The sequence below is a fragment of the Brassica rapa genome, chromosome A08 (genome assembly GCF_000309985.2).
Source record: "Brassica rapa cultivar Chiifu-401-42 chromosome A08, CAAS_Brap_v3.01, whole genome shotgun sequence".
Taxonomy (NCBI): Eukaryota; Viridiplantae; Streptophyta; class Magnoliopsida; order Brassicales; family Brassicaceae; genus Brassica; species Brassica rapa.
Genome location: NC_024802.2, coordinates 17063092 through 17075217, shown reverse-complemented (window position 1 = coordinate 17075217; position 12126 = coordinate 17063092). Strand labels below are relative to the sequence as shown.

Genomic DNA, 12126 nt, shown 5'->3' with positions numbered 1-12126 from the left:
TCTTCTCACTAGAGTGTAGCAGACAAGACCCATAAAAGACCAACGATGGCGAGGTCGGAGCCAGCACATCAAAGGTCCCCCCCACCCCAGCGTCTTTGGGCTCCACAACTCTAGAGAGAGAGAGAGTCAATGAACAACAACCAAAACAGTGAGCAATAATCATGTAGCAAATTACCTCAATAGTTGAGTTTTTAATATTTACTTATTGGTGCTCTACCTTATTCACTCATTTTTAGCTAAAATCTAACCTGAATTAACCCATTAAACAAATGTTACATATCCAAAGCCTTGCAAGTGGGTCAAATGGAATATTTTTCTTCAAAAAAAAGACAAGAATCATCCACTACTACTACATTGCTTGTTACATGGTTCTGTGCCAAGCAGACGGCACTTGTCATCCTCTATAGCTTGCCTGTAGATAATTCCTAGTGTAATCTCCATTTATATTTGGTCATGCTTCATGAATAGATTATGATACAAATGTTTAAAAAAAAAATTGAAACATTGTATCCATCCACCTTGGCTTAATTGTTTTTTTTTCTAATAAACAAATTAACCACTAATAATATGTATTCTAGTTACATACTCTTATCAGATTAGATATACCATTATTGGCCGGCATAAAAATGTTTCAGACCTTTATCTTATTCCTTGTATTTTGTAATCAAACACTTATGTCAGTGTAAATATTACTATTTATATAAATTACTCGTAATGTATATTTATTCATGACTCTTTCATTGTTCTTGTTTTCTTTTACAAACGTCTAATGCCCATAAAAGTGGTGGTCCAAGAACCATGAGAAAATATAAATAGAAAATAGACTTGGGCTTGAAGAATGAACAAAATTTAAAATAAAAAAAGTTATATAATTTTTGAGACACGAAGTTGATTGGGATAAAGTGAGATATGTCACTTTACCTAACATTTATTTGATTTTATACTAATGTATGTTACCACTCAAGTTGGCCCATTCTCTCCCAACCCCATCGACTCTTTTTAGTTATTTGTACTTTTGTAGTCATCAATAATACAAAAGCAACTACTAAAACTTCTGCTAAAAAAGGTAAACAAAACTATTTGAATGTTACTAAGAAAACTAGAATTTGTTTCTAAAATATGAATAGTCCATGATAATTTTATAAACTGCCATTGTTCTACAGTCTAGCTTACATATGTGACCATTTGTCATTGTTCCAAAAAATACACATTTTAATGTGAGCTAAGAGCTCGCTACATGATATCAATGTTTTAATGGAAGACCCAATTTATGATGTAGCTGCATTGCATCTAGATGGATAACAAACTATTCCTAGCCAACAAACGGGACGAGAGCACAAGTATATTTGTATTTCTATCCTTTCATTCTTCAAAAACATAACTTCAGTGAAGAGATTTTGAATCACTGTGCGATGGTGTGTATGTGAACTTATATGGCATACAAAAATCATTTAAAGAGAAAAAATTATAACAATGATGATAATAAAGGGAAAGTTAGTTAATAGGAAAATATAATAATAGAGAGGAGAGGAGGGGAGGCCTACTTGCAGAAGATAGCTCCCATCAATCACACAAAATCCTACCATTCTCAATCAACCTTTCACTTCAGGATCAAACTTCACTATCCAACCATCTTCCAATGTCCTCACTCATATTAAAGTGACAATTAATTTGCTTTGATTTTTTTTGAAATTTTAATATATTAATTAAAACTTAGGAGTTACTCAGAAAACTAGAATATGTAAGTATAGAATTTAAAAAATCATAGATAAGTAATATTAGCACAAGGTAAATATAGAAGATGAAATGATTATAAATAGCCATAAGTAGATGAAATGTAAAACTTAAAAACTCTTTGTAATTCAAAAAAAAATTAGTTAGTTATTAATCGAGTTAAGATAAAACATAATTTAAAATATCATAACCAAATATTATAATTTTTATGAATAGCGTATATTGATTTAAATGAACTAAAAATATTGATTTTGGCTAAAACATTTATAATTAAATTAAATTAAAAACATTAAAAATTTATACTATTAAAAGGGAAGGATTTTTAAAAAAATCTACTTATAAAAAGTTGTTGGACCTATTCATTAGAAACTTAATAAATCTTATGTAAAGTTATTTTTTATAATTATATAGTTAGTTATTTTGGTTGTTCCTAAATTGATGCAACTTAATTATTTTTCCTAAATTGATGCAACTTGATTATTTTTTAATACCAAAAAGTTATCCGTGTTTCTCAAGCGCGAGTCAAAATCTAGTAATTTGTTATAATTTGATTTAAGTTCAATCCATGCAACGTGCAGATCATTTCTAAAATTTATTAATTAAAAAGTTGATGAAGTGAGATTTGAAAAAAAAAAAAGTGAGATTTGAAGAAAATCGAAATAGTTATTCGTATTATTGAATATTAAAAAAGTTTATTATTCACAGGGCATTATGCAAACGGCAGTCAACGCGCTTCAGGTCGTTCCCTTTCTAATAAATTATGTCAAAAAGGGCTGAAATCTGTGGGTTATAGACTTCCAGACTTAAACGAGCTTCGTGCGCATTTGATGAGAGTGGGATTGGTTATCATCGCGCGCGTGGAGATATTTTTTTTACCTTTTACGTAGAAGTCATTATTTGTCACAATGTGAACTCTATTCAGTATTCACATTCTCTTTAAACGCTTCCTAGGCAACTCTGCGGTCCTCCTTCGATCACATGATCTGCATGACTGCATCGCTATTCTCTGAAAATGCTCGTACCATTGAACTGGATTCATTATGTCCACACGGCCTGCCACGAAATCACCACATAGAGACGCTTCAGACAGTTCACGTCCTTGCCAACGTATACATTATGTCCACAGTCTACACGGCCTGTATACATTTTCCTCCAAGCCCTTGTAGCCGAGTAGGAGAAGCACCCTTGAAGACAAAACCACCACAGACACAATCAACGAACGTGTGCTGATGCATTTATCCCGAATGACACTTGTATCTGCATTAGCTTTCCCATCTTGATCCTTCTGGTTTGTTTGTAACCGAACATTTTTCCTATCAATCCTGGTTGGTTGATAAAAAAGAGGATTTAGTCTTATTTCCTTTAATTTTAGCCCATTTCGTGATTGGTGGTTATATTGGGCACTGCATATGACTTATGAGCCCATCTATAGGCTCACTAATCAGAAAAAAACAATCATAACGTAGTCAGAAATATTCAAAGTAGATTTTTTTTCAGAGCCAGAGTACCATTGACCAAGTAAATCATGGCTGCGGCTACTTGAAACAAAGAAAAGAAAACAAGTGGTAGAAGATTAGATGGAAGCAATTAAATAATGATTACGATCTTGTCCGTTTGTAATAGTCAAAGTCAGATGAATAAGTATGGTAGACTTTCAATTAGCATTATAGGCTCCTCTGACTCGTTATATAAAATCATATGAAGTAATACGTAGCAAAGACGAAACTAACCAAAAGCCATCTCTCTCCGGCAACAACAGCTCACAACCCAGCTCCCTGCTTCAAAAATTCCAGGTAATGAACGCGGGCGTGTATATACTTACATACATAACCAGTTAAATGGTTATCTGATTTTCCGGTTTTACAGGCAACTTATTTACCGATCCAGTTTAGCCCCATCTTGTGCAATATGGACTTCTTCAGTTCAAAGAAAGATGGAAAACGATCAGGTAATTTTTCCAACTCTGGAAAGTCCCTTCACACTTGCACTCTGTCCGATATGAATACCACCGGAAAAAGTCGCCAGAAATGTTTAAATCTGGTTACAGACAAGGATCATTTTCTCAAATCCTATCTTACAAGAAGTATCTTCTTATGTTGATAACTTCCGTTGACTAAGCTAAATCCAAACGTTGACCAGTTTTATTTTGTTTGGTACGTCTCTTCAGGACTGTTCGGGAAGAAAAGCGCGAGCAAGAGCAATCCGGCGACCCCTCCTCATCCCGCCGCTGGTAGATCCCCGCCACCATCGTATCTCTCCAACAAAAGAGCCGAGACAGAGTATGATTTCCCTATCTCCCGTGAACAAAGAACATACCCGAAACAACCGGCGTCTGAACGCGTCCCCAACTCCCACCCCAGGCCTCCTGTGTACGGATATGGCACGGTACTCTATTACATAAACACCTATTATCTGTTTCAGCCGCCAAACAAAATTTTTGAATCTGTAGATGAGATTGAGTTTTCCCCTTATTGCAGCCTGAACGTAGAGAAAGAAAGGAGAGGATGAGTTATGAGCCAGAGACTAACGCTCCTTCAAGCCCCTTTCATCCCTCTGGAAACCGCACGGTACTTTTGACCGTCTTTGAATTGGTGTTGTTTAGAGATATAGTAAAATAACAGAGTCGGTCTTTGATGGTTCAAGGACATGGTCTTATTATTACTGACATGATACTGTCCTCTATTGCAGCCTGAACGTCGTAGAAAGTCAAGCGAGTATAGCCGAGAACAGCAGGATCGAACGTATGAGGCAGATACCCGAAGCAATGCAAGCCCCTTTCACCCATTCAAAAGCCCTTCTCCATCTCCATACCACACGGTACTCAAAATCTAAAGCGCTGTTGATTATTATGATCCATGTTCATACCAATCAGCCACTAAGCATTGGTTCTAATGTTTGATTTCAGCCTGATCGCCACAGAGAACACGATGCAGACCACTACGAGGCAATGTATGAGCCTGAGGCCAATAACATGTTTCAGAACAGAGCTCCTGGGAGCCCATTTCGTCAAGCCGGAAACCGCTCTCCATCACCATATAGAACTGTAAGTCTTGTTTCTCATTCTTGAGTACACAACGAGCCGCATAGATGACATTACATAAAAGTCTCTCTCTAATTGCAGCCTGATCGTCAGCAATCTGAAGACCTGTACGAGCGAGATGGTGATGTAACACCTCGAAACAGCTCTCCACCAAGCCCTTTTCATCCAGCAGCAAACCGATCACCACCACCACAATCATACAGAACGGTACCATAAAACTCAGCCTTATTTTCCAGAGACAGATAAAGCGATTCACTTAAAACTGACAATAAAGTTGGTTATTCTAATTCTGCAGCCTGATCGTCGTGGAAACCACCCTGATGATGAGCAAGACGGCGAAGTAACACCACGAACCAGCTCTCCACCGAGCCCCTTTCATCCAGCCGCAAGACGTTCGCCACCACCACCACAACCATACAGAACGGTACTCTAAAACTCAGCCTTATTTTCCAGAAACAGATAAAGTGATTCACTTAACCTGACAATAAAGTTCGTTATTCTAATTCTAACAGCCTGATCGTCGTAGAAACCACCCTGACAATCAGCAATCCGAGGAAGTGTATGAGCGAGACGGCGAAGTAACACCACGAAACAGCTCTCCACCAAGCCCATTTCATCCAGCTGCGACCCGTTCGCCACCACCACAACAATACAGAACGGTACTCAACAACATTCTCAAGCCCTGAGCTTCTCTCTAGTGATAAAACATATTCTTGACAATAAATAATCAGCTCTCTTAAATAAATCGCAGCCTGACCGTCGCAGCAACAATCATAATGATGAGCAAATGGAAGCAATGTATGAGCCAGATGGCTACGTTATGCGGCAGGACAGCCCTCCTCGGAGTCCACTTCATGGAGGAGCATACTATTCATCCAGTGATGATGATAACCACTCCACCTACCTCTTCCCAGAAATTGGCACCCCAACTCGTTCCATCCCAGTCTCCGCCAACACCACTGTATGAATCTCTCTCTCTCTCTCTCTCTCTCTCTCTCTCTCTCTCTCTCTTTCACCATTGTTTCTATGATCTTATGGACCTTAATAAATAAACATATGCAGCCTGTTCACCACAACTACCAAATCATTGCGGCGGAAACCTACGAGCAAGAGAAGCAGTACGAGCCACCGGAGCTAGCGGACGAGTCACAGAGCTTCTCGATCCAGGAGATCGCCAAAATGCGAGGACTCAAGGAAGAGAGCCAATCGATGATCTCCGAGTCCTACGTATCCGTGGCCAACTACAGAGTGAAGTCGAGCGTGGCGGAAACGCTCCAGGCGATCATCTCCAAGCACGGGGACATCGCCGCCTCCTCGAAGCTCCAGTCCAACGTGACGAGGTCCTACTACCTCGAATCCCTAGCCGCCGTGGTGATGGAGCTGAGGACGTCTGGACTGAAGGATCTGACGAAGACGAGAGTGGCGGAGATGGCGGCGGTGGTGAAGGACATGGAGTCGGTGAAGATCGAGGTGACGTGGCTGAAGAAGGCGGTGGCGGAGCTGGGGGAGGCGGTGGAGTGCGCGGGGGAGTACGAGGCGGCGAAGGCGGAGAGGGAGGCGTGCGAGAGGGATATGAAGGCGAGGAAGGGGGAGATGGAGGAGATGAGGGAGGAGCTGGGGAAGAGGGAGAAGGAGATCAGGGAGTGCAGAGAGAGGGTGACGGCGGTGGCGGGAAAGCTGGGGCAGTTAGAGATGAAGGGATCGAGGTTGAGCAAGAATCTCGACATGTTTCACTCCAAAGTCGATAAGTTTCAAGGAGAAGTCGTCCTTCTCCACGTTTAATACACTTTTTTTACATCTGTTTGAATATGAATATATATGGGCCCATATATATGCTTGTTTTGGGTTCAAGGCCCGTGAAGCTATGATACTGGCCCACCAACGGATCTTAATTGAATATTTTGTTTATGTGATTTCATTACACACCACACCAGTGACCTTTTATTTATTTTTTAAATACAAGGATTTGTACAGAGTCCAACACCGTCGAAGTAGAATGTGTTTATGTCGGCTTTATTCTCTCACTGATTCAAGACCACAACTTGTGTTGTTGGGTCAATCTTGTAAGCAGTTATAGTCTCTGTGGGGAAGAAAATAAGCACTAGTTTTTTGTACTCTTGCACTGCAAGAAAACAAAAAAACATCAACCGTTCAGGTCCGCTTTACTTTGAAATTTGATCATTTTTTGGTGAATCCTTCCAAGTTCAGTCCCGTGTCTTGTCTTCTAAAGAACTATTCATTCCATACACCTCTTTTCTCTCAAACGTTGACTCCGTCTTTTGGTGATAAAACTTGTTTGCTTCTTGTCATGTTTTGATGAAAGATTCAATTTTATAAAGAATTTCTCTTCTTTTTTGCTTGCTCTGGTTGAGGCCACAGGCTTTCTTTGTTAGATCTGTGAGAGAAAGAAGTAACATGTCTGGAAAAGTATATCATGATTGTCCCAACGCAGGCAATCCCTACCATGAGTGCAATTATCGATGTTTGGAGAGGATCAACTCTCGAGATGTCCCCAAGAAGGAGAAGAAGCCGTTTGGTAAGAAGCAAGTTTATCATCTTGATTGCATTTTCAAACATTTTTGCTGCTGATATTTTTGATTAATAGAAAGAATCTTTGTAACTTGTCTTTTGTACAAGGCTTTGGTAAGCCAGCTTGGAGAAAGGACAGTCCTCCTATCAGTCCGGTTCGTGTTGTTGCGGAAAATAGATGGCCACTTCCTAGCTATTACGCTAAGAGGATGGTTGAATCAGATGAGTCTCCCTCATTCTCATCCTCTGATGACACCTTCAACGCAAACCTTCTGTCCAGGCCGCCTTCTCCTCTACATGGAAACAAACCTGAATCAGTCATAAATTGGCTCCCAATGTCACCTTCTCTATCTGTGTATTGGAAGAAAGATTCTTTCGCATCAAATGTAAGCATTTATTCTCTTGCTTTTTTTTACTGCATACATTTTTTGGTGAGAGTCTCATGTTTTCTCTCTGCAGTTTGATCACCGTGCGCTCATTCATAATGGTCTAGACAATGAAATGACACCTAGGACTAGGCCTAAAGCACCTGAGCATCCTCTTAGGACACATCAGCACATGCCTTGCACCCCTGATTCTAGGCCTAGGACACCTGAGCGAAGGTCTAGCACCACTGATAATAGCACTGCACTAGAAAATAGACCTAGAACGCCTGAACACCGGTCCAACATCAATGATAATGGACCAAGGACACCTGAACATGCGCGTGTTTCTCTGGGACCTAGGCCAAAGACTGCAGAACGTAGAGCGAGGTCACCAGAACACAGGGAGAGATCCTCAAGACAGCGGTCTAAGACTCCAGAGCCTCAAGGAAAGTACCTTGAACCTAGGATCCCACAAACTCAGCCGATATCGCATAGTACTGGCCTCCTCAAGTCGTCACCTGAGACGCCAGAAACTAGGCCAAAGGCTGAAGAATACAGGGCAAGAAACTCAAGACCAGGGTCAAGGATCCCCCAAACTCAACCAACATCCTTTATCGAATGCAAGAGCTTAGCAGGGGAGGAAACGCAGTCAAAGATGTCTGAGTCGTACGTCTCTGTAGGGAGCTATAAGGTCAGAGCGAGCGTCTCGGACACTCTGCAGCAAATCTTGGACAAGCATGGAGACATAGCCTCCGGTTCAAAGCTCGAGTCGCTTCCCACGAGATCTTACTTTCTAGAAACACTAGCCTCAGTGGTTAACCAACTCCAATCAACGCCTCTGAAGCAACTAAAGGAGACTCACATCTTGGAAATGCTAGCGGTCGTTGAAGACGTGGAGTCTGTCAAAATCAGAGCCGGTTGGCTAAGGGAGGCTTTAAACGAGATTCTTGAAGCGGCCAGATGCTATGATCGACATAACAAGACGGCGGTGGAGAAAGGGATGTGTGAGAGGGAGGCTTTGCTTGGGAGACAAGAGATGGAGAAGATACTGAAAGAGGTGAGATGGAAGGAGAATGAGGTGAAGAGTTTCCGTCAAGGGTTGATGGAGACGGCAGGGCGTTTGGGAGATTTGGAGATGAAGAGAGCAGGGTTGGAGAAAAGGTTGGCGTTTCTTAGCTCCAAGGTGGACAAGTTTGATGGAGAATCTGTGTTGGAGAAGCTCTTCTGATCAATCATTGTCTTGTTTTTGGCGATTATTTATTGAAAACATAAACACTACATTAAATGCATCTGCTAAAATAGTTAAAAGGGTCTTTCATATTATAGAAAACAAAGGCAAGACAAAGGGTATAATCTACATCCACCATTAAGCAAGATGCATCCATATATGTACACAGTGTAATACACACGAGGTTAAAAGAAACAAAGACGATTCAAAGAGCACAAAACCTCAGGGCTTATGCTGCTTCTCTATGTCATACAAGACACAAACATCTGCAGCCGTTTTCATCTGACACGTCACCAAAGAAACAACAACAAAAAAGACAATAAGAACCAGAAACTGCTTAATACCATCTTGGAGTTGGAGGGAATCTGATTAGTTGTGGATCAGCTTTATATACCTGAATCACATTGATGATCTGCTTGATCGACCAACCAAATATACTCAAAGCCAAGAGTAAAGAGAGCGGTGAAAACTGTGTCAATGATTCAACTACTACCTGAAGAATGGAACCCAGAGATATTTTAGAACAAAAGACTAGCTAATAGAGATTAAAAGGGGAAGAGAAGAGAAGAGAGGAGAAGCTCACGTTCATCAGATTTTCAGTATGGTTCTCTGCTATGAGAAAGAGGATTATGTAAAGAACCTCGCAGGAAACACAGCAATAACCCATGAACAAACGGTTACCATAGTATAGTCTAAACAGCCAGCTCGTGCTATCTTTCACATCCTTATGGCTGGTCTTCCCTGATAGAAATGTACTGTGACTCCAGTATTATTATTTTCTGGCTTAGCGTATACAAATGTAGAAGTTGAATGAAGAGAACAAAGAGTACCTGTACATTTGGAGCCAGTGACTAGCAATATCTAAGGCCAGGAGTGAGAGGAAAACCAAGCTAGGCCTGTGTTATAGTAGTGTGTAAGCTCAAGGCTATGTTTAAATATAAAAAACAGCCAAAATCCATCAAGAGAACACTCCCACCTGTATATTTGGGAGAGAATCACGAGAAGACACGCTGTGCTGACTCTGTAAGCAAAACGAGGATAATAGATAGATTGTTATTACACGAGAGAAAGTAAGTTGAATATACCGGGTTATATATGTAGAAGAAGATTAACCTGTCTGTGACCATGTCAAGAACAGCTCCAAATGTAGAAACTGAAAGGACAAGATACGTGTGTCACTATCAAGATCTTGACACTACAGAACAACTAAATGAAGCTCCAAAAATGCTGTTCAATTAGAATATCCGACTAGATGAAACTCAAAACTAGTAACATCGATCGAGCCAGACTCTTGATCAATGTCAGGATCTTAAGAGCAAACCATAAACAAATATAAAATTTGGTCGGAGCTGGAAAATGAGACCTTGGTTGAATTTACGAGCGCACCATCCATCAACAGCATCACAACAGAAACTGTAAAAGCGCATCAGATCAAAGGATACTATTTTAAACACAAAAGAGCGCAGAGAAGAAGATGAGAGTGGACCTGAAAAAGTACAAGAGGGAGAAGAGAGTCTTGTTGGAGAAGCACACAGCAAAGGCAATGCAATTCAATACAACTCTCATGTACCCTGCCCCCCCCCAATATTTTTCATTTTCATCCTTAAAAAAAGATGTCATCTTTAAAACATATAGAAAAAAAAAGACTAAGGGGACGCACCAACGATATTGGGAATGTAAAGGTAGACGGAGAGCTTGGCCGGTCTCTGCTTATTACTAGCCATCAGATAACAACACCTGAGCAATGAACACGAAGATAAGTGGTAAAGGAGCAAACTTTATGAGAACCCAACAAGGGAAATGCTTAGATACGTAAACACACTTAGCAGTATAGGTCGAATCGATTCTCAAGACGGAGATTTTAATCAAGTTGGAAGATTGAAAAATAAAGCAATTTCAAGCTCACCCACCAGGTTTGATTAGAATAAGGACTGTAGAAGTAATAACGGAAGAGTGTGCCCAGCAGAGTTATTTTTTTAAAAAAATCGAATCAGGTTCTTCGCTTCTTCTCTTCCCCGAAGCAATCCAACGATTTCGAATTGTTAAATATTTTTGTCCCCTTGTTTGTTTTCCTTATTACACTCTTCACCCAAAATTAATATTCTCGCTTATTTTCCCCACTGCAAAGTTACTGGTTAAGCCTTTCATATAGTTTGTTTACACATACACGGTTGATCGATTACGAAATACTCGGTAGCAAGTACAACTTACCAAACGTCTGAGGACATGACTGGTTTTTCCGCTGTCATCCGCAAACGCAGTTTTTGCGGTTAGTACCGGTTGTTGGCGTTTTGCAACAATCACTCAAACCGTCGTGAACCACTTCAAACGGCTTTAAACCTCTTAAATTCAAAAGTTAGTTACAACTAGTGTTTATGGTTGCGGAAAGATAATCGATTTTTTATAAACAATATAAATATAAAAATTAAAATATTCAATAAAACTTTAAAATTAGAATTATAAAATGCTAAAATATATCTATTATATTTTAATTAAAATTATAAAATTTTAAAATAAAAAAATTTATATATTCTAACCGCTGTTGTATTTGGTAATTAACCGTAATATCAGTGGTATAAATCTCTTAAATCTATTAAAAATTGTAATCATTCGCATCCGTAAACTTTCTTAACCGTACGTAACTATAATCGATGCGTTTGAACAAGACCCTAAGAAGATTTGAAAGTGACGTTGACCATGAACGTTTCTTGAATTTTGGATAAATGAATCTCATGGGTCAGAGAGACCGATAAACAAATGGTAAAAAATGGTAGGCCTCATAAGGATCCAACAGAGGCCCAAACTTCGAATGAGACAAATAAAGAAAGGAGTCGGCACGTCGGTGAGACTTGCGAGTCATCGATTATCCAAAAGCAATAGCTCTTCTGTTTCCCATACCATCAAAATTAATTATTACTTTTAAAAAAAATATGCTGTATATAAAAAGCAGCAGTGAATCTAACGCACCGTTCTTGTCTGTCTGTCTCCATCCCAAGATCAGTCATATAGGACTTGACACAAGTTTTTTTTATTGTAAAATTTTTATATTCTTCTTCAAACTATGGTATAACTTTTTATTTTTCTCCTTTTTATTACATTAATCCAACTCTAGCCAAACCGAACACTCAGAATACTAAACTGAAATCAGGTAATTAAAAAAAAATGTATATATATATATATATTCAAAAAAAATTAATGAAGATAAGATTTTTTTTTGGTAAAAATGTGAG

General features: G+C 39.5%; 3 protein-coding genes across 7 annotated transcripts; 2 read left to right on the top strand and 1 right to left on the bottom strand.

Moving 5' to 3' along the window:
- The first annotated feature begins 2430 nt into the window (after window positions 1–2430).
- Window positions 2431–6747, top strand: LOC103835179 (extensin-2). Of its 3 annotated transcripts, XM_009111298.2 has the most exons (11): window positions 2442–3527; window positions 3601–3682; window positions 3902–4119; window positions 4212–4301; window positions 4423–4551; window positions 4640–4777; window positions 4856–4981; window positions 5070–5198; window positions 5287–5433; window positions 5526–5735; window positions 5837–6747. In XM_009111298.2, the coding sequence occupies exons 2-11, from the start codon at window positions 3643–3645 to the stop codon at window positions 6554–6556; spliced, it is 1947 nt and encodes a 648-aa protein (XP_009109546.1). In that variant the 5' UTR covers window positions 2442–3527; window positions 3601–3642; the 3' UTR covers window positions 6557–6747. The 3 variants fall into 3 exon arrangements, with proteins under 3 accessions (XP_009109547.1, XP_009109548.1, XP_009109546.1); XM_009111299.3 differs by lacking the exon at window positions 5070–5198 and having other exon boundaries at window positions 2431–3527; XM_009111300.3 differs by lacking the exon at window positions 5287–5433 and having other exon boundaries at window positions 2436–3527.
- Window positions 6748–6877: 130 nt separating this feature from the next.
- Window positions 6878–8991, top strand: LOC103835177. Its single transcript, XM_009111295.3, has 3 exons — window positions 6878–7310; window positions 7412–7689; window positions 7763–8991. Exons 1-3 carry the CDS (start codon window positions 7190–7192, stop codon window positions 8894–8896), a joined length of 1533 nt encoding a protein of 510 aa, XP_009109543.1. The 5' UTR covers window positions 6878–7189; the 3' UTR covers window positions 8897–8991.
- Window positions 8968–12043, bottom strand: LOC103835178 (probable CDP-diacylglycerol--inositol 3-phosphatidyltransferase 2). 3 transcript variants are annotated; one of them, XM_009111297.3, is made up of 10 exons: window positions 10719–12043; window positions 10557–10633; window positions 10383–10467; window positions 10260–10309; window positions 10010–10049; window positions 9873–9917; window positions 9727–9792; window positions 9480–9651; window positions 9291–9389; window positions 8968–9178 (listed from the first exon to the last, which is right to left on the bottom strand). In XM_009111297.3, the coding sequence occupies exons 2-10, from the start codon at window positions 10618–10620 to the stop codon at window positions 9119–9121; spliced, it is 681 nt and encodes a 226-aa protein (XP_009109545.1). In that variant the 5' UTR covers window positions 10621–10633; window positions 10719–12043; the 3' UTR covers window positions 8968–9118. The 3 variants fall into 3 exon arrangements, with proteins under 3 accessions (XP_009109545.1, XP_033132237.1, XP_009109544.1); XM_033276346.1 differs by having other exon boundaries at window positions 10557–10634; window positions 10724–12043; XM_009111296.3 differs by having other exon boundaries at window positions 10807–12043.
- Window positions 12044–12126: the final 83 nt, after the last annotated feature.